The sequence below is a fragment of the Anas platyrhynchos genome, chromosome 8 (assembly GCF_047663525.1).
Source record: "Anas platyrhynchos isolate ZD024472 breed Pekin duck chromosome 8, IASCAAS_PekinDuck_T2T, whole genome shotgun sequence".
Classification (NCBI taxonomy): domain Eukaryota; kingdom Metazoa; phylum Chordata; class Aves; order Anseriformes; family Anatidae; genus Anas; species Anas platyrhynchos.
In genome coordinates, this window is record NC_092594.1 from 8,720,739 (window position 1) to 8,747,745 (window position 27,007).

At 38.7% G+C, this 27,007-nt stretch overlaps 2 protein-coding genes across 2 annotated transcripts in view; one reads left to right on the forward strand and one right to left on the reverse strand.

The window, feature by feature from the left end:
* ABCD3 (ATP binding cassette subfamily D member 3) overlaps positions 1 to 27,007 on the forward strand; it is a 210,119-nt gene that overhangs the window by 23,402 nt on the left and 159,710 nt on the right. The window lies entirely within an intron of this gene.
* Positions 105 to 27,007, reverse strand: part of ABCA4 (ATP binding cassette subfamily A member 4) — a 79,326-nt gene continuing 52,423 nt past the window's right edge. The window contains exons 23-52 of the mRNA XM_013106556.5: positions 26,245 to 26,376; positions 25,365 to 25,504; positions 24,339 to 24,476; positions 23,553 to 23,740; positions 22,694 to 22,784; positions 21,914 to 22,119; positions 21,452 to 21,500; positions 20,667 to 20,908; positions 20,119 to 20,243; positions 18,663 to 18,761; positions 17,414 to 17,603; positions 15,635 to 15,729; positions 14,739 to 14,771; positions 13,491 to 13,596; positions 13,305 to 13,379; positions 12,672 to 12,841; positions 11,485 to 11,662; positions 9,907 to 10,022; positions 8,841 to 8,988; positions 7,793 to 7,916; positions 6,913 to 7,042; positions 5,932 to 6,052; positions 5,021 to 5,083; positions 4,794 to 4,900; positions 3,707 to 3,848; positions 3,006 to 3,140; positions 1,624 to 1,727; positions 1,446 to 1,538; positions 854 to 1,103; positions 105 to 289 (exon numbers count right to left, since the gene is read on the reverse strand). Coding sequence (XP_012962010.4) covers positions 167 to 289; positions 854 to 1,103; positions 1,446 to 1,538; positions 1,624 to 1,727; positions 3,006 to 3,140; positions 3,707 to 3,848; positions 4,794 to 4,900; positions 5,021 to 5,083; positions 5,932 to 6,052; positions 6,913 to 7,042; positions 7,793 to 7,916; positions 8,841 to 8,988; positions 9,907 to 10,022; positions 11,485 to 11,662; positions 12,672 to 12,841; positions 13,305 to 13,379; positions 13,491 to 13,596; positions 14,739 to 14,771; positions 15,635 to 15,729; positions 17,414 to 17,603; positions 18,663 to 18,761; positions 20,119 to 20,243; positions 20,667 to 20,908; positions 21,452 to 21,500; positions 21,914 to 22,119; positions 22,694 to 22,784; positions 23,553 to 23,740; positions 24,339 to 24,476; positions 25,365 to 25,504; positions 26,245 to 26,376 — 3,913 coding nt within the window. The 3' untranslated portion in view covers positions 105 to 166. The remainder of the gene's footprint in view (positions 290 to 853; positions 1,104 to 1,445; positions 1,539 to 1,623; positions 1,728 to 3,005; positions 3,141 to 3,706; positions 3,849 to 4,793; positions 4,901 to 5,020; positions 5,084 to 5,931; positions 6,053 to 6,912; positions 7,043 to 7,792; positions 7,917 to 8,840; positions 8,989 to 9,906; positions 10,023 to 11,484; positions 11,663 to 12,671; positions 12,842 to 13,304; positions 13,380 to 13,490; positions 13,597 to 14,738; positions 14,772 to 15,634; positions 15,730 to 17,413; positions 17,604 to 18,662; positions 18,762 to 20,118; positions 20,244 to 20,666; positions 20,909 to 21,451; positions 21,501 to 21,913; positions 22,120 to 22,693; positions 22,785 to 23,552; positions 23,741 to 24,338; positions 24,477 to 25,364; positions 25,505 to 26,244; positions 26,377 to 27,007) is intronic.

Sequence of the window (27,007 nt, forward strand, 5' to 3'; positions counted from 1 at the left end):
GTGCGGTGTTCCTGGTAGAGCAGCAGAAGTTTGCTGTTGCTAGGGAGTTGTGAGCACAGTTCTCGGAAAGGTACGAAAAATCAGTGTAATACTGAGCCTAGGAGTCTTGTTTTACTTTTTACTGCTGTGGTATGGCACACTAAGTGCTAGTGACTGTACGAATAGTCTATGCAGCTGCTTGCTGATGCAAAGCAGGGGACACCTTTGCTTCTCGACTGGCTCCAGCTGCACGGGGATGCAAAGGAATTTCCTCATCCTCCATCTGCTGCTTAGCAAAGTTCACAAAAACCTGTGTGAGGAAAGCAGAAAATGTCACCACCTCATCAACTGAGGTGAGTTAGTGGAATATCTCTGTACATTGGCATCTCTGCAGGGAAGATACAGAAAAGGGAATCCAAAGATGTATTGAACTGAGACACTGGATTCCAGTATATTGCTCTGGTATAATAACCATGATGAGATATGAAAACATTTAACTAGATATCACATCTCTCTATCAGCATCTCTGACACAACATAGTCCAAATCTCTTACTTAAAATGAAATGGATAGAAGTATTAGATCATTCCTAGCTCAGCAAGCCTCATTCTGACTGGCTGACCTTGGAGGATTCCTTCCTTGAAGGAATGGGTTGTGGGAACTCTAGTGTCTGGGAAATGCTCTCTCACCAGCATTCAACTGGCACCTATTTACACAGGGAGTTAGTTTCAGATTTCATACCTGATCCACCTTCCTTGATGAGGAGTCTGGGAATTTTGCCTGAGAAGGAGATGTGAGAGAATTCTCTGCTCTAAGAAGTTTGGTCCTCCTGCTGTTTGGAAACATCCTTACTGCATCGCATAATAGTTACTCACCTGATCTAAAGTTGTTTGAGAGACAGAATATTCTTCAATATGCAAGTTTTCCTTATTGGAGATTATTAATCGAAAAATCTTAGCTAGAGAGGATGAGCAAATCTGATACTGCAGCATGTTGTAGTGTTTCTCTCTCTGTAAACTCCCTGGGAAGTTTATGCGTATGAATTGCTCAGCACGACTAGGATCTGGAGGCAGCCCTGCCTTTGGAGCTTTGATTTTCAGAGTGACAATGTAGCCGTCTCCAAACCTGGGAAGCACATATGGGTTTGGGAATTAGATGAGGAGATCATTTCATTATTCAAGGGAAAAAATCCTTTTCAGCAGCTATGAAAGCAGTAACAATATCTGAAAGATTATGCCTAAAATCTAGCTTTATAGGAAGCTCTGTGTTTGGCATGCAGAAGTGGCCTGTAGCATAATGGAGTTGAAAATGAGGTCTACCTAAATTGTCTAGAATACCGCAGAGTTGCACCCAGAAATTGGTCTGTTCAAACAACAGCTCTTCAGATTGGTTTGCTGTATTAACAACAGTTCATATCACATGTACTAAGTTTTCCCATGAAAAAACACCATAATGTATTCAACTTACTTGTATTTTAGCTGCTGAATTGTGCCCAGGCACTTGAAGGTACCATTTACCATGATGGCTAGACGAGTACAGAGAGCTTCGCATTCTTCCATACTTTCAGAACAGAAAAAAGATATTTGAGCTAAAAGCCAGCAGATGAATGTCAGCTTCTCAGGCATTCTGAATCCCAGCTCTGTACCTGTGTGAAGTTAGAACCACAGCTCGTCCATCTCTGAGCACGCTGACAATAGAGTCCCACAGGAGGCGCCGGGACTGAGGGTCCATTCCAGTAGTTGGTTCATCCTGGAAGTGAAATGTTAAGACAGCCAGTTTAAGAAAAGCAGATTAAAAAAAAAAAAGTCATTTAGAAGTAAACCATTGGAATCAATCTGTTGCACGTTTGGGAATTAGCATATAGCTGATATAGCTGCTTCCCTACTGAAATATGTGCCTTGAGAAAGAAAAAATGCCTTGAGAAATATGTAAGTGAACAAATACTAAGGTACTTCTTAGCACAAAGCAGTAAGGGAACAAATACAATAAATCACACGTAAGAGTACAGTGCTGTCTGTGTAGGGCACAGCTACATGGAAAGGAACACAGTGAATGTTCTGACAAAGGCATTCCATAGTCTGGAGTCTTAGCTATAAAAAATGTAAGCCTCATGATACCCCATTACCAAAACATTTAGGCCCTAAAATAAATGGAAAGAGAGCGATGTAGTAGCAGCTGCATCAAACTGTGTCAAGCTTTAAAAGTACAGACTGGCTGTAAAAGTACTTTCTTACAGAAAAAGGACATTTTGCAACCCAAGAAGCTAGTGAAGCCACCCTGATTTACACCCGCTGAAAATAAATAAATGAATAAAATATATTGTGAGAAAACATTTCATCTGGCTGCTTACTATGTTCAGGCAGAATACATGTAAAGGCATATTAAATAGGTGAAGGAACTATTTTTAAGCTATTAACTACTGAGAAGTTATTAATGTTTCTTTATAGCCTATGGATTTAGGTGGTACAGTATAATCTAAATAAAGAATTTTTGTAGCAATTGCTTTTAAAATGACCCTTGAGATATGCAATTATCTGATAATTTATGTTAGTTAATGAGGACTCCATTTCAGCATTTGTATAGTTTATTCAAAAAATTTATAAGTTCATTCCAAAAATATTAAATGTTGCAAAAGGGCAACTACCTTCCTCTGTTCTGCTGGAAAGCAGCAATGTATGTGTCATCAGATCCTTTTTTACATGACTGGTTATACCCTGACAAGAAAAGGCAGACTGAAACCAAACATGGATTTAAATTCAGATTTGTCTAGGTTATAGATTTTATTTCAAGCCATTCTTTACTAAAGACCTTTCTTTCATAACTTAGGTTCCATCTAAAACAGTATCTTGCAATGCATCCCAGTCTACCCCTGAAATGAGAGAACTCAAGTTTACATGGAAGTAGATGTAAGTTGAGGCAGAAAGGAGCTTGCAAGAACAATCATTAACATCCTTATAGCTCTTTAGCATGTAGTTTTATGCAATGTCATATTGAGCTATCACAGAGCTATGCTACCATGACACTTACTAGTAAGATGAGTGGTGGGCAGCCTATGAGTGCAATGGCAGTGGAGAGCTTGCGCTTATTGCCACCACTGTAGGTACCAGCCAGCTGGTCTGCGTACATGGGAAGTCCCAGCTTCTGGATGCCCCATTCAGCAACCTATGAGAAAGAACATCTTTTTTCACACAGCAGTTAATACACAATGGACTGGATTGCTGACACATCCCTCTTCTGGCAAACCCCTGGGTTTTGGCACATTTGTTTTAGTACTGGAGCAGTGGAGTCAAAAAAATAAAAATAAATTATTATGATGAGGGGAATTCTAATTCCTTGAAGCAAAGCCATAACCCAGCCTTAGCTGTAGACTTTCTATTTGTGCAAGAATGTACATTATTTTCTTCTGCAATCTTCATGTTCTTTTTTATTCTCATACATAAACAACTTCAAATAAAATAACAAAACAGTAACCATACCAGTTCTGAGTCACAGCAGTTGCATCCTTAGCCTTCCAGAGTTAGCTCCACAGTTTTGCAAGTATCATTAATGCCTATGAACCTGGATTTGACTGTGCATTCTTGTACTGAACTCCAAATGACAAGAACCACTCCCAGGACGTCAACACAGAGAAAAGCAAGCCCACCTTGGAAACTTTGGACCTTGCCATGAGGTGAATCATTACAAACACTCACTGTAAGTATATACAAGTAAAAAGTGAGATGCTTTACCCTCTTGATTTCCTCTGCTGGAACCCCTCGCAGGCGTGCATATAAATACAAATGTTCTCGTCCTGTGAGCAGGTCATCAAGGGCATCAAACTGAGGACAGTATCCCATGTTTTGATGGACACTAGAAATGTCAGTCAATATACTGGAGAAACAAAGAAAAAAGTCTTATACCTGTAACAGTAGATTTAAGACAGAGATGGACAGTTTGAATAAAATCTTTCTTTCCTAGGGCAACTTTTCTAAGAGGAAAATGAATTTACCCCAGTACAAGAATCTATTAAAATGTTTGTACAGTGTAGCAAGGAATATATTCTCATCTAAACCAGCTAAACTCTGGTTAATAGCCAAATCCACTTCCTGTGTAAGTACAGGCCAACTTAAAGAGAAGTTCTCAATAGAACTTACTTTTTGAAAATTGTGTTTATTTTGAGATTTAAAAATCAGGAAATTTCATCTCAGCTTGTGGTCACTGAGAACAGACATGCAAGACATGAAGCTAACAATGTTTGCCGGTAGTAGCAATGGGAAAAGATGAGAGAAATACAGAATCACAGAATGACTGAGGTTGGAACGAACCTCTGGACATCGTCTTTGTCCACCCATCCTGCTCAAGCAAGGTCAAATGCAGCAGGTTGCCCAGAATCATGTCCTGGCAACAAAACAGCTATTTATTCAAATCACATCAAAGAGTCGAACCCCAACGACACCTAAGGAACCAAAACGCACAACCTGGAACTAAGCTGACGTAATATTGAATCACGATGTAGTGACGACTTGTTATGGCATTATGCCAGCCCTGTTTAAACAAAGCAGCTAAAAACAGACAGAGGAAAGTTCCAAAGCTCAAATCAAAATGCTGTCTTGGATATGTTATGTTTGGAAGCTCTCGCCATTAGATCTGATTGCCTAGTTGCATTGCTAGCATTAGCATAACTTACCCCCAAATTTTACAGCGCAGTGTTAAAGGTGCTAGTATGGTCTCTCTCAGTCCCATAAAACTGGAAGGGAGCTACTGGGTCATTGAGACTAGGAGTCTATCATGGTAAATGAACTGTCACAGTTTTGTTTGTTCATTTAAGGTACTTACCTATTGCCAGCCACTACAGCATCTCCAGATGTCACGTCAGTATCTCCAGTCAGCATTTTGAATGTTGTTGTTTTTCCAGCACCATTGACTCCCAAAAGACCAAAGCACTGAATTATAAAATGTATCACATTTTTTAGTATTTCCAACTTGTAAATCAACAAGGGCATGCAATTTGAACTGATCTGAGTTCAAATGAATGAGTAATCTAGTGCTGTTGAACAACTTACCTCTCCAGGACGGATGCCAACACAGAGCCTGTCCACTGCTGGCTTGTGCCTACCTGCATAAATCTAAATTGACAAAATATATTTCAGGACTTTTGCAGCAAAGAAAATTTCCTTTTTTTTTTTTTTTTTTTTTTTAATGCTGTTGGAATGAGGCAACTTTAGAACCAAGACAAAAGTAAAAGATAAATAAAATCTTGGAAAGAAAGAGTAAGCATTCTACCAACCCAGACATTTATTTACATTAAATACAGTTGTAATAACCCCTAAAAATTCCAAGTTTCCTTCATGCACCCTTTTACCTCATATCTTTAGTGCTAAGCAGCAGACCTGATGCTTTGCTGGGACAAAGCATCTCTGACATCAAACGAAGTGGAACAATACAGCAAGATCTGGAGAATGATACTCCAGTTCTCTATTCTTGAGATCCTAATAATGTGTGCAGCCTTTTTATTTTTGTAGCTCAGGCTTGCATGTATTCTGATAGCACCAATTATATGCCTTCACTGTCTTGAAAGAAGATAAATTAGCAATAACTATAGCCCTAAATGTGAAAGGAACTAAATGGTGAACTTGAGACTGAAATTCACCTATGGAAAAACAGCAATGCAGAAGAAAAGACTCGTAGTAGAAATGGACAGTCAATATATAAATCAAGTTGGATGATGTAAGGCAAAATATGTCAAGAAAAGGAGTGTATGAAAGTGTGTGTGTTGGGGGAGAGAGGGAGTTTGATGTCCTTGCTGGATTTTCTGGTTTGTTTTCTAATAAAAGGCAATAGCCAGATAACATAAATCCCTGACTTCTAAAATGTTCATTATTTTCCAAGGCACAAGCTTGATTTTGAAAACAATACCATCTGAATCCACTGCTGAAATACTGGGTTCATATATTTCATTCTTCTCAAATTGTACCTTGGTCAGTTCTTGTAATTCTAAGATATCTGTTTTTTTCCTTCCATTCATAATTCTTTTTCTTTCTTCTGCAACATCCTCATCTTCATCAGTAACAGGTGATTTGGTAGTCTCAGCAAACCTGGAAAAAAACAGATGATTGAATGCAGAAACAATGAGTTGCCCTGAGTGCGGTTACAATAGCAGTGTGAAACAACAGTTACTCAGTTGCCAAAACAGTGACTGGTGGAAGCAGTAAACCTGTGACATTGGATGGAGCATTCCTGTGGTTGGGAGAATCCCTGACCTTTGAAAGTTCAGCTCGAAATACTGAAAAGGGATTAAATTGCTTGCTCAAACGAGCATGATGCTGCCAGTCACTGATATGACTACCTGCCTCTAAGCGACAGCTTTCACTATTTGGCAGCTCTTCATTATCTACTGATAGTCTTTCTACCTATCTTTTGACTGAATTCCCTGTAAGACAGTATTTTTCAGAATTACCAACTAGTAGTCTTGTTGGCATTCTCCAACAGCAATGAACAACCCACTCACACCTGGAAGGCAGCTGCTTTCATTGAAACAAAGAAGGGAAGCTTGAATAGTGCACCCAGGCTGTGACTGTCCTATGCAATGGACTAGAATTCCAGTCTTAGGATGTCAGGCTAGTACTTTGTGCCATTACTTAGGAAACTACAAGCTTTCCAAGTCATTTTATCATCTCACCATTAGTGTCTTAATCTACAAAATTACACTGAAGTCCTAGTTCAAGAAAACTAATTTCTTCAATAAGCTACATAAATATATTCTTAAATCCCATGAAAACAATGCAGATGAAGAGACTAGCAACAAGTTAAGATGAAATCAGAAAAGTAAACAGAATAAAGCTATAAAAGCTACTATAAATTCAGAGGAAAAAAAAAAAGAAAAAGAGAACATACAGAACAATAAAGACACTTGCCCTGTTAATGAAGGAATATTAATACAACCTTCCAGACATACCATCTTGAGGAGAATAAACGGTGCTGCATAAGGAGATTCAGAATGAAGAATGCAACTCCTTGAACAGCCATGGCAACCAGGTTCTTTCCAACAAAGTCCCACTGAAAAGGATTGGAGACATGCTCCTCACCTATGGAAGGGGAGAGCACCAGAAAGCAAGATTAAATACAGCTGAAGAAAAGAGTGCACGTCAGAACAAAAGGCGTAAGCATAATGGTTTAGAATGAAAATCTTTATTTGATCATTACCAGGCAATGTCCGCCCTTTTCCAGTGTATTATAAATACAGATTCTTAAGAAACTACACTCCAGCTCAGCTGCTGCATGGGAGCAAAAATGAATATAAGCTCTCTGAATATGCTCTTATTTGGATTTCATAGCATGAAATTTGGATGGATTATATGAAAGACATTTTCTGTGGGGGGGGAAAAAAAAAGTTTTGCTTTATCACTATGCTTTTAACAAGAAGTTTGATAACAAAAACTGCCACATCCCAAGAAGAATAGCCACTTTAACCATTAACATGAGGGACACCGACATATTCAAATGAAATTACATTTTGAATTTCAATTTTTCAAATGAAATTACATATCCTAGCGGTGATAATCTAGGGACTTCAGGACAAGTGATAAAAAGACACCACAGTCTGTCACTTAACAAATAGTTTAATTTCCAATACAGACCACTGGTCATGCCCTAAAGTTCTGGCAGCTGTGATTCCTTCAGGGAGGCTGAGCTTTCATACTCATCTACCTGATCATGTGAAAGGGGAGGATTTTAGAAACAGACTCTAGTTTTCCAAAACAACCCTTTGAAACATCTCCCCCAAGGTCAGACCAGGTAAAACTGATACACCTTGTTGGTTATTGGCTCTCACTTACCAAACCTGGCATAAACTTCACTCACAGCTTGGTTTACGGCCAAGTCAATGAGTCCACGGCCCAGGCAAAAGTGTGGGAAGACAATCAGCACATTTTTCAATGTTTTATTAAATTTTAGCAAAGTCTATAAGGAACAGAAAGAACATCATAAGCAGTTGAAACAAGACTTAAAACATAGCAAAATGAATGAAAAGTTATTTTTCATTTCAGAGAAACTGGATGTTCTCTGTTTATCTGCAGCATGGCAGATAAACTGCACCATCAAGGTGCTTGTGAAAAATTGTCACTGAGAAGATAAATTAATCTTTGTAATGAAATATTTGTCTATGTAGCAGAGGCAACATGTTGCTCTGGTGTTCTGGCTGCAAACAAGAACTGTGAGCAAGAAGTAAGAGTGGTACTTTTTCTATCATAATAGCTTTATTTATACCTGGAATATTTCCATAATCAGGGCTATCATAATTTTGAAAAATACCAGTGTCTGGGCATAACTACACAGCAGACTTTGGTGAAAGGTGGAGATACCCAACGCAGTGTAAGTACCTGCACCAATCTAGCTGCACCACCACTGAATCCAGAGAAGGACAATTATCTTTCTGGAGACACTATGTCTGCAATGGAGACATATTGTCAAAAGTAACAATACTGGCCTGCTGTCCCACAGATATTAAGTATTGTAAAGTTGGCCATTTAAACCATGATTCCAATTGAATCAAGATCTGTTTTTTCCTTCCCACCAAACAACAATGCTTTTATCAGCACAGGGTGTCTTAAAAAGTACTATTGGTAATGATAGGTAATTGGATTGCAGTCAGCTCAACGTCATTCCTCATGTATGTGGATAGTTGGTAGCCCAAGATACCAACAGCCCTGAGGTTTGCTTCTGTTTATTCTGCTCACCTGTCCCTGCAGTAACACAGCAAGTTCTCCAGTCACTTATTTACTGCCAGAATAATGGCAAGATAGAGAAAGACAGTTAGAGATGGCTATGCTTGGACATCCTTTTAACAGCTTTTTACAACCAGGTCACAACAAAAACATTACTTACTGGGTTATTTTCAAATAGCTCCAGGATGAATGTAATGGCACTGCTGTTGATCCCCACAAAGAGATTAATACAAGACAACGCAACATAAGCAGTGCTAGGCACGCTGAAGAAAGAAGAAGCAGGGTACATCATGGGAATTACTGCCCATCTGCATGCAAAAGATAGAAATATTACAATATAAATTAAAGGTAGTCTGTCCAGAAAACATCTGCGGCCTCTTAGATTTAATTTATGATATACACAGGACGATACAAAAAAATTTCTTTTTTTTTTTTTTTTTTTAACTCCAAAGAGATTTTTTTAGTCTGTTTTCTCTAAATTAACTCCCACTACAAAGCTAGTAGGAATATTATTTTATATATAAAGACATATGATAACAAATTAAACGAGAGGAAGTAAATTCCAGTCACTCTTATAAAAGGCTGTTTTGCCAACACAAACGTTCACTTGAAGAAAAAAAATATTTGTTGGACTCAATTCTCTTTGTCCTTGGGTAAAACGCTGAATAATATTTTAGTATTGGCTGTCAATGAGGCAAATAAATGACCATTAAAATCCTACACAATGTGCATATCGTAAGGGAATGAGATGATGTATTAGATTGACATGTCAAGGTAAATTAGACGATGTATTAGATTTATGTGTAGTGGGAGGGCTGCAGGGGTGGTCTCTGTGAGGAGTCCAGCAGCTGCCCCACGTTAGAGAAGAGCCAGTTCCAGCCAGCTCCAAAAAGAGACCCAGCACTGGCCAAAGCCAAGTCAAGGAGTGACACTGGTTGTGCCTCTGTGAGAGTGTATTTAAGAAAAATCTTCTGTGCACTAGCAGAGGGAGTGAGGAGTGATAAAATTTCAACATTAAATGGTGAAAATTTCTGTGAAGTAGTGACAAAAAACTTTATAGCATGTGGCTGGGCAAAGAGTGTAAGTAACCTGAATTAGGAACAGAATACAGTTCTAACCTGCATTGTACCAACTTAGTTTTTTTCTTTGAAGCTAGATTTCACTAAGCACCAAGCTCAACAATGTGCAATCATGCTTCACATGCAGGAATAATCTTGAACACTCACCCATACAGAAGCAGCAAAGCAACAAGCACAGGGAGGTTAGTTGGAGAAGTGTATGCTTTCTTCTTGAATCCAGCAAATATAACCACAACCAGTCCAGCACTCACTGCATAATTCACCTGCCACATCACAGGGTAAAGATCAGTGTGTAAGACCAGCGAAGGGTTGCAAACCTATCTAGATCTTAAACATTATTCCCAAAGGATTTTGTATTGAGGAACACTGGAATTGTTGGACTGGAATTGAACTGGAATAGTTACTCAAGTTTTTGACTCAATGGACTTCTGGCAGCATTTGACACTTTTCTGAGGCATCTTTTATCAGACTGTTCATTAAAATTATAACATATTGTTGTTTCTTAGGTTATGGTTTGGAACTGATTGTTTCATGGTCCTGCTGGCAGGTTGCCCACAGAAAGAGGCAGTGAGTATACAAGGAAATGCAGTTTTTGGTGATATAAAGGTTATATATAGGAAGGAAAAAGCTAGTTATTTGAGCTACATTACTGGAAGGAGGCCAGAGTGAACAATGCTTGGCCACAGCTCTACTCAGTTTCTCTGTTCAGCATTAGTACTGCAGGTCCACTGCAACTGCACAGAGCTCCCCATGCAGAGTGAAAGGTGGCATTTCACAGAACTGCTAACCCCAGTTAATACCTTTGCACCATGCTGTCAAAGGCCATGGCCAAGCAGAATTCCTGGCAGTGAAGCAGTGAAGCTGATGGGAGGCTGCTGTGACCAGCAGGGTGAAGGAACTCAGAGATCTGATTCTTTTCCCGCATTTAATATATTAATGTTTTGCTTTACTTTCTCATGAAAAAGCACCTTCTGAAACACCCAATGTTTGGGGGTTTTAATTTTATTTTTAATTTTATTTTTGATATTTTTTTTTCTCATCCGTATTCATGCTTTTCTTATCAAACAAGCCCTTGAGCCAGTATAACCACAAAAGAAGATCCTTGCTGTGCTTCAGGATTTAATTTGTTTTAATTTAATTTGTTTCTTCATGACAGAGTGGCCTGAAGAGTAATGAGAGGATAGCTGAGCCTTGTCTAAGCAAGCCTGGACCTGTGCTCTAAATCCTTTTGGCATAACACAGTGAACATGATTCAGTGGCCTAAACAAATATATCCACACCATTTTAGACACCCTAGAGATTTTTTTTCTGGCCTCCAGCTATTGTTCCAGCAGCCCATGAATCTCCCATTTAGCTATTTTCAATATCTTGACACTCATTAAGTTTCTTGTTAAGGGCAGGGTCACAGATGGTTGTAACTAGCTTCAGGCAACAGTGCTCTCCCCTGCTATGGCACGTTTTACTTGATTACACATTCAGTTTTAAGGACTGGAAATCCTCAGATTACAACCCTTCCATTAGTTCAGTGCCGTGCACCTGACAATTTCTACATCTGACATTAGTTAGGAGAGGTCAGATCCTTAGCACATACTCTGAGAAAGAACTTCAAGAAATGAGTACTTTGCAGTGCTCAGAATCACCTTCACTCAATTCACTGATCAGTCTCCAGTTAATGCAAACCCAGAAATAATTGCTGGCTAAGAAATCAGACCAGAAGTTACTCACTATGTCCCACATGAAGTTAGTTAGCCAGTAGATAGCAGGGCTCACACCACTGACAAACTGGAGGTGTTTGGCTTTCGTCACACGTTCTTGAATCAGGTATAAAACAAAACTGGCTGGGATAAAGGACATGGCAAAAATCACACAGATGGCAACAAGAGCATCCACTGAAGTGGTCAGCCTGCAACAAAGCACAAGAAAAGACTGAGCAAGGGAATGGATGCAACATAGCACTACGTTAGCATTTGGGAAAGCTGGTAGAAATGTTAAGATCTAAAAGTATCAAGGTTATGTTGTAAGTAGAAGACTTTTCCAATTTCAAAATGTGCTAGTGTATCTTGCTATATCACACTGGACAGCAGCTAACAAATGTGGCTGTTGATGGCACCATTCTTTTTTTTAATATATATTATTTCCTTCATTCTCTGGAACATTTCAGCTCCTGTCTCAGTTTGACATCCTTTTCTGGATGATGTTGCAAAGCAGACATTAAGGCACACCAGCAGAAATGGTCTGGGAGCTGGGAGAAAAGGTACTCAAAAAGGCAAGTTGCAAAGTGAGATGAAGCACAGATCTCTGTGCTAAGGCAAAAGCTTCCAGTTTCACTGACTTCTAAACTTAGTAGAAGACATGAGTGGGAAGCCATGTCTCCTTATGAGTGTCTTTTTCAAGAAGTTATGGCTTTGAAGTTCAGGAATACATCAACCCTACTACATGCCATTGAAAATCTACCTGTATGTTGTCCTCGACCCCAAGACAGAGGTTTTCGACTATTGCCTACTTGTAGTTACTTAAGAACATTTTCTGATGCCTTTTTTGATTATGATCTCTGTGTCACTTCACAAGTAGATCTATTGGCTTTGGAGCATGAACAAAGACTTCACAATTTGACCTTTATCCTTTGGAATCAACAGAAACATGTAACCATGTATAACCGATGGTCATGGCTACCATATAGGAACAGGAATAAATACTTACAGGATTATGAGACAGAAAAAAATGGATTGTGCATCTAAGTCTTGATTAGAGTAAGACTTCAAGGAAAGGCCTCCATGTTCTATCATATGAACTATTTCATATATTTATTATTTTTTTTCTTTTTTATATATATATTTTCATATCCCACTGGACTTGGTAAACTGCCAGAAGAGGGTAGGTAAAAGTCAGTGGCAAAACACAGGAAGACTTACACAGTGACTTCAGAGAGTTGCTCCTTAGTGAGGTTCAGAGGATGGTTTACAACAGTGATCCCATACTCCTCGGGAGCTTGCCCAGTCCGCAGGTTAGCTCTAAGGATTGCATTATTGGCTACATTTAGGAAACTAACCATAGCATGCCAGCCTTTATTGTTAAACCACACCTAAAAGAGTCAGAAAACACAGATTCGTTTAAGAAGCGTTCACTAATAACCCCGAGCTGCAGGAGTAAACTTGTCTGCCTTTTATCCACTTTGGTGGGCATTGTCAACAGGAAAGAATCCAGCATCAAGAATTTGTAAGCACAGTCCAGCAGGAGGAGCTCACATACTGTGCTTTTAAAGGGTTGGGTAACCATTGTAAAGGGATTTTGAAGACATTTTAAAATTTAGCAGAATATGTCTTACTCAAAAGTATTTAGGGCAGCAAGAAGTACTAAGAACACGAGTAAAAAAAAAAAAGTCTCACATTAAAAATAACTTTGCATTAACAATGTACCAGTGTTATTTATAATATAGTATTTCATCTCTTTTTGCATCTGAGAATGTCACTAGTAATATTCTCACTATTTGAACTCTATCTCAAAACACACTCAAGGTAAATTTTCAGACAATTTCCAGCAAATACCTTAATATTATCTTCAGTTTCCATGTATTTAAGGAAATTAGAAAATTCTTTAGCAGCAGCCAGTGAAGTTTGTCCCTTAAATAAAAAAGAAAAGTATAAAGATCAGCTGCCTGGGAGAATTCCAGTGCTGCAGGTTTTCAGCTTTGTAACAGTTCTTCAGTAAAGGGATGAAAAAATCTTGCTTACTCCTGTCACATTCATCATTCGGCACAAATCACTGAAAAAATCGACAACTTCATCTCCAGAAACATGAAGGACAGGGAGCTTTCCTCCTATAGAAATTCCTCCATATCTAACAAAAAGAATAGTATTATCAGCCACTTGTGTCACAGACCCTCTTTACATTTACAGCAATGTAAATACTAAAAACTCCCTTAATATAAGTTAAAGTTACATACACGGTATAATTTATCTATAACAATTCTCCACTCTTTTTCTAACAAGTTGTATTAGGTCTTTATTTTAATTTATGAGGGGTTCATGCCAGGATCCTGAGAAAATTATTATTTATATAGAATACTTGGAGAAAACAGCCATTTCTACAGTTCAAAATCTTTAGATCATGGTAATTGACATAGAACTGTTTGGACAACATGGAGGACTGAGGACATCATGGACCTCAGTTAAAATTTCAGCCACCCTGAGTGGAGCTGGTGGAGCAGGTATTCAGCAGTGTTGGTGCCAGCCAATAGGCCATAATAACAAATAGTATTGAATGACATGAACCAAAGTCTAATCCCATAGAAAGTAATGTTTGCACACGACCAAGGAGATATTCCCTGAAGGAAGCCAGTCATCTAGCTGCTACTCTTTAAATTAATTCCTCTGTTGATGAAAAACCCAAGTATTTTCTTCAAGCTAATATGTCACCTTCCTAAACTTAGTATCTCTGAGTGTAGACATCACATTTGGGTTAGATGTCCCCATGCAAGCATGAAGTGGAATCTGCTTTATAATTACCTGCACGTGTTCAGAGTGGGGAGGAGGAGTTGCAGTTGTTATCCCTATGTACATGGTAGATCGACGTCTAGTTTACATCTTCCCCATGTGTTCTTTTTGGAGGGATCATATTTTTTTCTGCTGCTCTTTGAAAGAGCTGCATCAGAGCACTAAACAGAGCACAATGTAGCGCTGCATTTAACTTTCCATCACTCAGATCCTGTTAGTCAAACTCGTGTAGGTAATAAAATTGTTATAGTTCCATTGTATGTCTCTTGCCTTCACCCTTGTGGAGGTAGTCCAAACAAATATAATCCCTTTGTCTTTATAAAACTCTTGCTGACCCACAACCTATTTCACACTGCAGTCATCTCTTTGTTCTATGCTATCTGCCACAATTCCTCTTGTCCATCCAGAGAAATGTGAGGCCCTGTGGTTAAACAGAAATTCATTGTTCCTTTGTTTACCAGCACAGTCTGTGAATTGGTTTCTTACCTTTGCTCATTGACCCAGTATTTGCTCTTCAAGCTGAAAAAGACAAAGAGGATCCTGTCTCTTAACGCACTGAACCAAAGTCAACAGTACTGTCAGACTTAGATGGAAATGAAAGGTGAATTCCTATGCTTTGCAGATCTTTAGTTTCCACAGGTAGCTTTTTATTTTTTTATTTTTATTTTTTATTTTCTGGTATGATTCATCTCCAGCTTGTACAGAGATATGGAAGCTCACGCATACTGGCTCTATCCTAAATCCATAACAAACTGATTTTAAAATAGGCATCTGAAGCAATTCTGATGTCCTAAGAGGAATCTGTTAAATGTAAAATGTAGCCAGAAAATAGCTGATATAATGGGAATATCAAAAACTGTCCTGGGAATGGAAAAGGTAGCAAGGCCCAAATCAGAAATAATAGGCTATGGACACTGCACAGCTAATGAACATGCATGACACTCAGACAAGCCCTGGAGCTAACAGTAGGATAGATGCATCTATGCAACATTGTCCTTTGGCCCTTTAGTGTTTCTGGGAAGCAAGTTATAATTAACTCAGGCGGGTGGTCATGTTGGTGTGGCTACAGTTTCTCAGTGACACACACTAGTATCTCTGCAGTTCACTAGTGTTTTCACCATTGACACTGTTACTGCTAACAGAGCATGCCATTGACATTGAAACTTAGCTCTACCAATAAAGGAGAATCCGACTATACAAATAGGTAGAATGAAAACAATTTAACTCCCTCAAAATGAATATCTCCTATGCTTAAATCAGGAATATGGACATGATGCTCAAGTCTACCCAATACTGTGACAAATCAGATGTTATGCTGTTAAATGAGAATTTCATGGACAGGTACGAAATGTCATGTGAAAAATAGAGTGGTTCGTGCCTACCTTCCTTTTATCAAAACGGGATATGTTTTCACCAGAAAATCTGAGATATTTCTGTGGGTCAGATCTTGAAGAATTTCTGTGCTGTGCTGCACTCTCTGTGAAGAAAGGAAAACCCAATCAGTCACAGTAAACTTTAGAGTCTCTACACCTATTGTTTGTCAGTGAAACAACAGTAAAAGTGGCTTCAGTTCAGGGCGATTGCTCAGGTTAATAGTATCACTGAAACCAGAGTGGGTTGTTCATTTTCTAGCCCAAACATCTTTACTGAGATTTCAGAAGAAATAGTGAAATCACAGAAATTTGCAATGTCTGCACAAAACAGTTGCAGTTCGCTCTGAAACTTGGCCTGAGTTATTTGCAAAGGCCAAGGTTGCTCAAGGCTTTTTCTTCACTAAAAACATAAAAGAAGGAGACCTTTCAAATAAATTGAAGGCCTAGTGAAGATAAGGTGTTCACTTTGTTCCATGATGTAGCAAGTTGAAATAAAAATTATGTGTACAAATATGCTCACCTTTACTAGCACATTAGATACACTGAACAAAAATTATTCGTTTTTTTTTTTTTTTTTTTTTTTTTTTTTGGTAATGAAAATGAAATCATCAAAAATCTCAAACACGTTGAGTTCATCCTAGGGTGGAATATGCTTATAAAGGTTTCAGAGTGCAAAGCTTGCAACCTGAAAATGAACTACTGTATAGAAAACAATACTAATGAACTTTCCAGAAGTTCCTACATTTGTCCACAGAGAGGTAATACTGGATGACACAGAGTGTCTGTCTTTATTCTAGATAATTAACAGGAAGATCACATCCTCCTAGTGCCTTTATTAAATGAGGTATTCATCTTTAAACATACTTCTCAGTTATTTATATACTGTTGCTTCCCTGAAGACTGAAATATAAACTGTATTTTTATGACAAGTTAAACAAAATAATCATATCTTGCAAAATAATTTGGATAATATGATATTATAACAAATAAATCTCCCTTAGAGGACAAGAATCACCACAAATAACAAAAACTAATTTTGCATCCTACTTGGATTGGAAGTTTTAGATCAAATTTTCCTCGCAAATATACTAGTATGCAATTAGGAAAATTCAACTTCGGGTGTCCTTTGGACAGGGTTTACACGGAAATCAGAAATAATTTTGGATGCTGTGAATAAGATTATTTTATAACCTCATAATATAACTCTACCTTGTTTTTTGTGAATAGTGATAGCAAAACAAAAGCAAATAATTAGTATTTTTAAGAGTCCATATCATGGATTTGGATTCAGAGATCAATTAACTTTGTACCCTTAGTGTAAAAACTGTATTTTACTAAGCCATTTTTGCTAATGTGTGCAAGCCTGGCAAACAGGAACACTGAAGCTGAGCAGTGCTCATGACGAGGCAGTAAATCAGTGAGCTACTACTCTGAGAGTTGCTGCAGTTCTGTTTTCTGTAAATTGTTAGAAAAGCATGTAAAAATGCAAATAATATCAGGCTATAATTTTCTCTTCCTCTTCAAGTGAGTAAACACATTTTATAAAGTACACAACTAAGATTATTCATTAATCAGAACAGGTGTAAACGTATATCTCATCTTCTCTCTTCACAGCACCAATTGTTAATAAATTACTCATCTTCATGCACATGCACACAAACATCCATTTTTTCTAGTTTAGTACTTTCTTTCTATAAAGATCAGCCAAAAGAAATGTATACACTAATCCCTTTTCCAGCTCTCATCATGAAACTTTTTCGACAAAGATCCACAGCACAGGGACACTACCTGTGGTGGTGGGAGGCCTCCTGCTCCTGGGGGGCATTCTGGCAGCATGGTGAGTTTCTTGCGAGTGCTGCACTTGCAGGAAGGTGAAGGATTCTCAGAGCTCCACTTTTGGCTCAGCAGTAGGCTACTTAGATTAGGATGCACAACAGGGGTATTCCAGGCCGTTGCCATATTATTGCATGAGTAGTTCCTGTGTAGAGGAAGAGTGTTTTAGCTGTGCAGAAATTGCTCACAAATCCAGAAAATCACAGAGCTTTCACCAGACACCCTCCTCTCACCTCTTATCCTGTGACTTCTGAATAACAGCAACACTTTGGGGTACTTGATAAACGTAAGTAAGTACTCCAAAGTAGTTACGTGAGTATAATCTACCCCCAAACCTCTCCCAAATTTACTGTTTTCAGTTTACAGATAGGGAACTGAAGGAACAAACAAACTGTGTTTGACTCATTAGCACAGGTAAAAAACATAGTAAGGATATACCTTCGCAAGGAGACTATCCTTCTCCTTGCTTCTTACTTATAGTATCTTCTCATTTATTCATTTATTTATTTGAAGTTTTCTCCTGGTTTCTGCTGCACCAGGTAAAGTGGAGAAAGGAGAAGAGCAAGGGAAAAACAGCCAGAAGATTCAAGCTGCTGGTTCTCTCATGGCTGAGAGAAAGGTGAGAGAAAAGGAATGGCAAAGCACAGCATGACAGGAATAAATGACTCCAAAGCAGGACTCATAGGCAGAGGAAGTGGACAACAGATGTTAAATTAAGAGCTCTAACAATGTTATCCTTACTTCAGAGTGAGAATCATTTTGAATCATAGAGACTGCCCTGTTGCTACTTCACCATCCAAGCAACTGATGAAGTTGTTGCTTCCAAAACACACCAGTGGGAACAGGAGGAACCTGAGGGGACTCACATGAGTAAAGTGCCAGGGAAGCTGTGAAGATTTGGGTCTGATTACACTGCCTTACTCACACATTTCCTGATAGCTTAATTCCTAATACAAGGCTACATGAGCTGTCTACCGGCTATTCACATCTAGCACTGTGACTGATTCTTAATCCAGGAGATTAAGAATCCAGGAGATTAAGCAAATGTTATTTTTGACGCAATATGAGATATTCTTGCCAATAACCAATCTGAAGCATTGGCTCTAGCAACAAGTGAAGCCAATTCATTCTTTTTCCACTACTCAGGTTCTAGCAGTAATATTCTAGTAGAATCCGGTTCAACAGACATTAGCAGGCAACTTACGGAAGGGGCTGATTCTTCAAACAGCGATTTCCAAATCCGGGTTTATTCAAGAAAGCATCAGTAAGGGAGACCATCTGCTCGCTGCCTGGACGCTCATTGCTAAGGGAATAGGATAAGATTTTCTCTAGTAAAAAAGTCAAATTATTGTACTAGAATACACATAAGCAACTGCTGAAGGACACCCATATGGCAGAACTAGCTGCCACCTCTCTATGCTGATAATTAAATTATTTTGTTAAGGAAAGGCACGAAAAAAATCATACAAATTAAAACCAATAGAACCTTCCAAGATGGTTAACAGGTAAAAGCAATGGCCCTTTTCTCCTAATATTAAATTATGACTTCTCACATGCTCTTATGGCAATATTCTTCAAACAGGCTTGAATATGTATTTCTACCCTCTCAGCCTTATCACACATAGTAATTAGAAGATGAAAAATGTTCATCTATTCAAATGCTCTACGTTTTACATTTGCTGAGGCTAAAGAAACAATGTAGCTAATAGTAATGAAGTATCTACAATTAATAGCCTAATAACACTAGACTACTGAATATTGCTATTGCTGTTTTAGAAGTATGAATATTAGATGTAGCTTTACACATTACTATGTGTAAAATACATTAAAACGTTGTGCAAATTTTCAATATAAAACTCAGAGGAAAGACTTTAAAATTATTACTGCCATTAGTTTTGTTACTTTGTGCTAGCTGCAGTCTCATCTAAGAGTTACATATTGGAGGAAATTTCTAAATTTCCTCTGTATTGCACATATTTGGACTTGGTGCGAAAGCTCAGCTGTATAATGGATGCAAGTGAGGGTGAAGCAAGTGCCCTGAAGAGCACAGAGGAATTGTGCAGTGATCTGAAGAGGACAGAACTGAAGCTTCTATGAAGAATGAAAGGAGACAAAGTGCTAGTAGACTGAAAAAAAATAGATCCAGCCAAAGGATGAAGCATGGGGAGAAACTGCTAAGCAGCAGCATTAACAAAACCTAAGAGTCTCTGCTTTTGTTTTGTTTCCATATCTTTACAATTACTGTACCAACTATAAATAAACCTACCACAGGTCAACAGATAGGTTGAATCTTGTTCTGTAAGATTATGAATAAAGGCATGCAATGGCATACCAGATACTTACTTACTGTACTGTATCTCCTGTTAGGATATGTAACTTTTTAGGTGCTGAGGTCATGAATTCAGGTAGGAAAAAGGAGAAGAGTACCAAAGACAACACTGTATTTGAGGACTACTGGTTAGACATACTACTAGCTGTATTCCCCCACATGCACCAATTTCATGCTATTTGATGTATGCTGATTCTAGTGGAATTACTACTTTTTTATACTACACAGACTGAGGATAGCCCAGTAAGTCCCAGTATCCCAGTAAGCCCCATGATCCTAAATGCTAGGGAGAAAAGTGTGTCTATATGACAGATTTATTTATTCCTCTTACCTGAAGAAAGTAAACTGTTGTCCATAGATCCAAGGGTGTAAGGTTAAGGCAGGATATTCTCCAAATGGAGGAATAATGACTGTAAGCATTAAAGACAGCAACACAAAACTAGCAGGGAGAACAATCTGCAGAGGACATGAAAACACCACACTAAGACATATGCTGCAGAGTGACATTGTACGCAGCTTATAATATATGTAAATGAAGGAGGGACAGCAGGAGCAGAGATCTAGTTTAGCTCCCAACCACCATCTATTTCTGCTTACTTGTTTACTTCTAATGCTTTCAGTTAAGACTGGTTGTCACAGAACTGTACTGTGTTAAAAAGAAAATGCTGGGCTAGTAGTGATTGAATCCTGAATTTGGTGAGAATGACAGATTACAGGCAGAAAGATAGAGACAGAGCAGCTGGAACCATAGATTAGAAAAGCAAGGGACCTGTTACCTATTTGCAGCACCTCTGTTGCTTTGCATGGAGACATTACCAGGAAAGACAGTGTTGAGAACATTATGGGAAAGAGTCAAGGACACCAACAGTGAGTCAATACCTGGGCTAGGAAGTCCTTGTGGCTGCGGGAGGCATGGTGGAACCGTTTGATGAACAGTGCTTTGATCTGCTGATGTACAAGCTGAAAACCTTTATACTGCCGGGACCCTTTGCCTTCATTTTGATCTCCTGCTATGCCTACTGGCATTTGAGAAGTGTCATTGGTTTCCAGAGGGTTTTTTTCAGCTGTTTTATTCTCAGTAGAAATTTTGCCACAAGTAGAACCATTTTCTTGATTGTCTCCTAGGTTAAAAATTGCAATTAATAATAGGAATTACCCTGATGAAAAGGGGCAGAGAAGACACTTTATTCTCCATACATGAAGACAGCACAAATGTCTTACTGAGCTCAAGATTTGATCGAAAGTATATATCACATCACCAGATTACTTTAATTATAATTGTTACAGTGTGGCTGTATCCAGTAGCATCACATAGATTATACACTTACTCAGCAGGATGAACTAGTTATTAATGTAGATAGTTTATGGACTTCTAGGCAACACAATACTACCTATAAAAACCACTGACATCTGGGGGATGGACACTACATCTTTATTTACACAGTTATGGACCTGATCCAAGCAAAATAAAAATATTTCTGCTGACTTCATCTAGTTTCTCAGACATCATGTCAGGCCCTAAAATCAGGTATTTACTGACTAAACATATTTTGATGAGAATTCCATACATAGACTGAAAGTTCTGAGGCTCTTCTTTACTTGGCATTCGGAATATAAAACAGTTCCAAGAAAAGTTTATCAAATACTGATTCATGGATTTATACCTGCTTTTTGCATTTCAGGGCTAGCTTCTGCTGTGACCTTTAGGAAAACCTGTCAGAGACAAGCACATCTGGTAAAGAATAGAACATTAACCTGATCTCAGAAACACTATATACTATCCTTTAATGAAACAGGAAAATAATTTCAATACCTTTTCAGTACTCTTGCTTACTACACAGTCTGAGGTCTCTTATGAAATATCTCAGAAAATAAAGAAATGATCCAACTTAGACACAGAGAGAGATTTCTGGCTAATGAGTCATGCTCCACAAGACTAACACACAGTCAGATTTGGGGCCTTTCTCTATGCCCATTCCAATGATTTTCTGAGCGTGCCACACCAAACATGACTGGGTTTCGAGGGAGATGTAGGAATTAGTAAGGTTACATGCTTAAGAGCAAGAACAGTCTCAGAAAACATTCTGGGGACTGATGGTAGGACCAGCAAATATTTTGTCTGTTACCTCTTCAAGTGGAGTGTCTGAAACTCCAAAACTGCTAAGTCCCAGGTCATCCAATGTTTCCTCCAGTTCTCTGAAGAGACTGGCATAAGATCGCTGTTTAAAGTGCTTACTGGGCAACAGGTAAACAATTTCTTGACCAATGCTTTCAATTAATTTTGCTTCTGGGACATGATGATGAATTACTTCTGCTAGCTCATTCAGATCTCCTGTGAAAAGTCAAAACAGCGTTCCAAGAATGAATATTTCACCACGCTAAGCATGATTTCAAAAGCTGTTGTTTGTACTATATGAAAGGGGACTGTTCTATTATGCAACTTAAAGATATCTCAGTTAACCTGTAATAGACTGGGCCATGTTACTAATTATGGTTCTGGAACAAGGTAGCAGGAAACTATTCAGGACTGTTAATAAAGCACAACAAAATCTTCTGGAATATCTACTTAACTTCTTCTTTGACATAGAAAGCCAAAATAACTTTTTCTGAGAAAGCCAGTTCCCTTTGCTCTAGATGTGCTTCAGTTTTCATTACCAAATTGCACATTTTGGTGCAGAGTTGTTGAAAATTCACAGTAGACTTCCAAAGCACACTGAGACCACACATATATCAAACAGGGGCAATGGTATACAGAAGTGTGAAGAAACTTTATTCATTTTAAAATCCAATGCAGTTAGACAACTGCTGGAAAAGCAGACCTCAGCAGCAGTGATCGGTAAGGTGAGACTTCAGTACAACAGGAGACATAGGCATGTGCTGGAATGCTGAACCATTCCACTTCTTACCATCCAGTTCCTGCACTTGAGTTCCTTCTTTGTCCCTGTGTGCACAGCTGGAACAGGAGCAGGAGCACTGAGATCCACAGCTACAAAATGACTGGCATGGAGAAGCAACAGATAAAAGATGAAAGTGCTTCAGATACATACAAAACAGTGTATAAAGGCTGTCAGCCTTTGAACACTCTGAGTCAGTGAAAAATACATCATATCTGAAGGGCATCTGGAACATGTTGCACTGAAGGTCATCTGAGGACTGGATTAAGTAAAATAGACAACACAAATTCTCCTGCACAAACCATATTTGTCAGTTCTATATTACATGCAAATGCCTGGGGAAATGTGATCAGCAGTGGCTGTAAGTATACAGATCACGTTGGTACTAAGGCTGAAAGTGCTTCCTACAGTAGAAACAATCCAGAACTGTACTTGTCAAGCTGTGGAATGCTGCTTTAGCTGCGGATTAGACTCAACTAATATTTGAGCTAGGTACTAGAGAGCACCATGTTTACAACTATATTGCAAAGGAGGCATCAGAAAGATTGGTATACGCACAAAGGCAACTTGACAGGTAAAGGTTTTGACAGACATAACTGAGGAAAGTGAATTACAGACCACTGAAGACTTCATGTCAAGTTACTATTTTCACTTGTCCTGCTGAATATATATTTATAAAATCAGAGATTTTTACAGAGATCCTCATGTAGCCATGTAATTTCATGAAATGTTATCAAATTCTGTCATTGTTTTCTCCATTTTGAAGTCAGTTTTGTACAAAGCCTCAAGCAGTGCTTGATTGCTTTCTACCTTGGTACAGTGCACGCATATGTATTTTTCAGATTTCATGAGGAGGGAAGCACACACTTACTGCATTCCTTGCAATTCTGGTGTTTTTCATCTTGCGAACAAGAGTGAGATAGAAGCCAGATCCAAAGCAGTTCTTAAGGAATACCGGGGAGCCTGAGCAGAAGAGTTTTCCTTGAGATATGATAGCTATCCTGTCTCCAAGAATGTCTGCCTCATCCATGTGATGGGTGGAGAGGATGATGGTTCTGCCTAGAAGGAACAAGTAAGAACATTTAAGGGATGACCTCTCTTAGGAACTCAAAACAGTGCATAGTTTTCGGCAATGAACGTAGGATTTTCTCTGCACCAGGGCCAGCACTCAGTTTGCTGCATCCATAATCGTCTGCTCAGAAAATCTTGTTTGCATATATTCCCAGCATGCAAACTTTCCAGTACCTAAAGGGGGCCTACAGGAAAGCTGGGGAGGGACTCTTTGTCAGGGAGTGTAGTGATAGGACAAGGGGGAATAGCTTTAAACCAAAAAAAGGGTAGATTTAGATTAGATCTCAGAAAGAAATTTTTTACTACGAGGGTGGTGAAGCACTGGAACAGGTTTCCCAGAGAAGCTGTGGATGCCCCATCCCTGGAAGTGTTTTAGGTCAGGTTGGATGGGGCTTTGAGCAAGCTGGTCTGGTGGGAGGCATCTCTGCCCATGGCAGGGGGGTTGGAATCAGAAGGTCTTTAAGGTTCCTTACAAACCAAACCATTCTCCTATGAAACAGTTTACACAGCAGGCACATGCTGTATCTATTGCAGGCTTAAAAACAAACAAACAAAAAACAACAGTTTACTCCTTCAAACCTGTTACCTGAGCGATACTTCAGCAGAAGATCCCAGATAGATCGCCTGGAATACGGATCAACTCCAGAAGTGGGCTCATCCAAAACTACCACTTTTGCTTCACCAACAAAAGCAATGGCAACAGAGAGTTTTCTTTGCATTCCACCTACCAGAGGATGGAGACACCCAGGAGTCTGAGATGAATCATGCATGTGGTAGGGATGTAATTAACACAGTTTTTCAGGGTGGAGAGAGACAAACTGATACAAGTAAAACAATACCCATCCTCAAACAAAGAAAGTTCTGCAAAGTTGGATCCATAGTCACATTTTTCTTGTGAAGTTCAAACCAACTCATTAATTATTATATATATACATATATATAATTTATTTATTTATTTTAGAATTTTTCAGTTCTGTGTTACATTTTCTGGTTCCGGCCGAAAGAAAAAGCACGAAGATCTGAGATTTTTCATATTCTTGTGTGAAACTGGCCAACTTCTACAGCTGCACTCAAGACAAAAGTGTAAGAACTCCTGACTCTGTATTCAATTCAGCTTTTGAACCTGAAACTGAAATATATCAAAATACACTGCATGCATTTTTTAACCTTTAGAATTAAAAAAGTTGCCCCTACCAAATAATGCAGTATTCTAGAGTACTGACACAAACAGGGGACCAGCATGGTCATTGTCAGAAATATGGTCATAGTCATGGTCAGAAATATGTCATTTGTCTTAAAATTATATAGACATTTTTGTTGTTGTTGTTACGTTGATGGATATAATTGTATATATTCATTTAAAAACAGCAACTTTTAAGCATATTTGAATTTGTCACATTTATAAGAAGCAGAAGCTTCAGGGACAGATTTTGACAGCTTTTTGTGCAGTCCCATTAAGCAATCTCTTTAAGAGTAAAGACCTCCCTAGTGCACAGTGATTTGGCAAAATACAGCCTCAAACAATGGAACTAAAACAATACTTGAGTTGTTCACCCACAGATGAAGAAAAGGCAGCAGAAAAAATAAACACTCAGAACAATCTTGTGGGCACCTGACAATTTCTGAGCCTCTTCATTCCTTTTATGGGTGAGGCCCATGTCTTCTAGCATCATTTCCAGCTCTTGTTCAGCTTCATCCCTGGATCTCCCTTTCAGTTGGGAATAAAACAATATGTGTTCTGCTACAGTAAGGCTGTGAAATCAGACAGAAAGGCATTAAGGCAATTTAAATGAATTAGCACAATTTTTCCAAACAACAATAAATTTGCATCTTGCTGAAGGAAGAGGGGCTACTTTACCCTAAACTTGGATCACAGATATTGTTTGGTATCAACACACTTCACTCAGCTGTCACAGGATCTTCCTTTGCCTTTTCAAATCAGAAACTGCTACCAAAGGAACAGGCATAGCAGACATCAAGCTACCTGTTTACGGGAATAAAACAGGTACTGATGTGGGCAACAGCATCGAGGAAGAAAGACTACTGTTGGTATGACTACCAACTGATGGCAGTAAATCTGGATATCATCTGAGAAGGTAGTCAACTGTCAAGTGGTAGGGCGCAATGGGCACAAAAATATCCTGCTACTGCAGTGTCAGATCAGATTTTTCTGCTTCAGGAAAAAAAAAAAAAAAAAAAAAAAAAAAGTGGCCTACATTATAGTGCATGAAATCCCAGGCTGAACTCCTGCCAACCCATACTGCAACATAAAATGCCAATACAAAGAACACCGCCATCTTCCTTGGAGACTTGTTTGTTCCCAGACAAATGATGCCAGGACATACAACTATATCATAGGAGTATTAAGAGTTGGAGAAGTACTTCGGTGATACAGAGGTACACCGAGAACAGAGCAAGAGAAACAACACAGGCTTTGGGGATGTGACAAGAATGCACTCTTGTTCTTAAAGCTAGTATGGACCAATACTTACTGATTGAATAGGATGTTGTACTGAGGGCACATGCCTAATTGTTGCCGAATGGAGTCCATGTGAGTTTGAATATCCAGGCCACCAATTAGCACAGTTCCAGAGGTGGGTGGGAAGAGGCCTGTCAGTATTGACCTATGAAAATAAAATGAGGGAATGCCCACTCACCCATCTTTCTGTGCCAGATTAGGAACATATCTTACATGATTCCACTAGATGGAGCATGATGACTTCTTACTATGGCCTTGATGAAACAATATTAATGAAAAGCATATGTACACATATTCTTGTCTACTGCAGTGAGAATCTTGTGGCTCAGCTAATGTTTAAAACTTCTGATAAACCTGCCTCTATGGTTTTGGCCTGCAAAGGGAAAACTGTTTCTGTCAGCTACATTGTTTCAGAGTAGTTTGTTCAGTGTACACTACTCCTGTGTCTAAAATGAAGCTCAGTGGGACCAATAGTGCTTTAATGTCTCTAGCCATGCCTACTGGCTCATATCTTAACCTTTATTTTCTGGAAAATGGAAGGGGGACAGAATATTGGGTTGCAAATGGATAGGTTAACGGATTTCTCAGTTCTGAAAACTTCAAAGCAGTAGAAATTTTCGTTTTTATCAGTGGAATTGTAGAATCATCAAGTTTGGAAAAGACCTCTAAGATCATCTTGTCCAACTGTCAAGCATTTAATAAATACATTTACACAACATTTCAGCAGATTAGAATAATTTTGTTTGGGGTCAAACATTTTTCATGGAACAATTAAA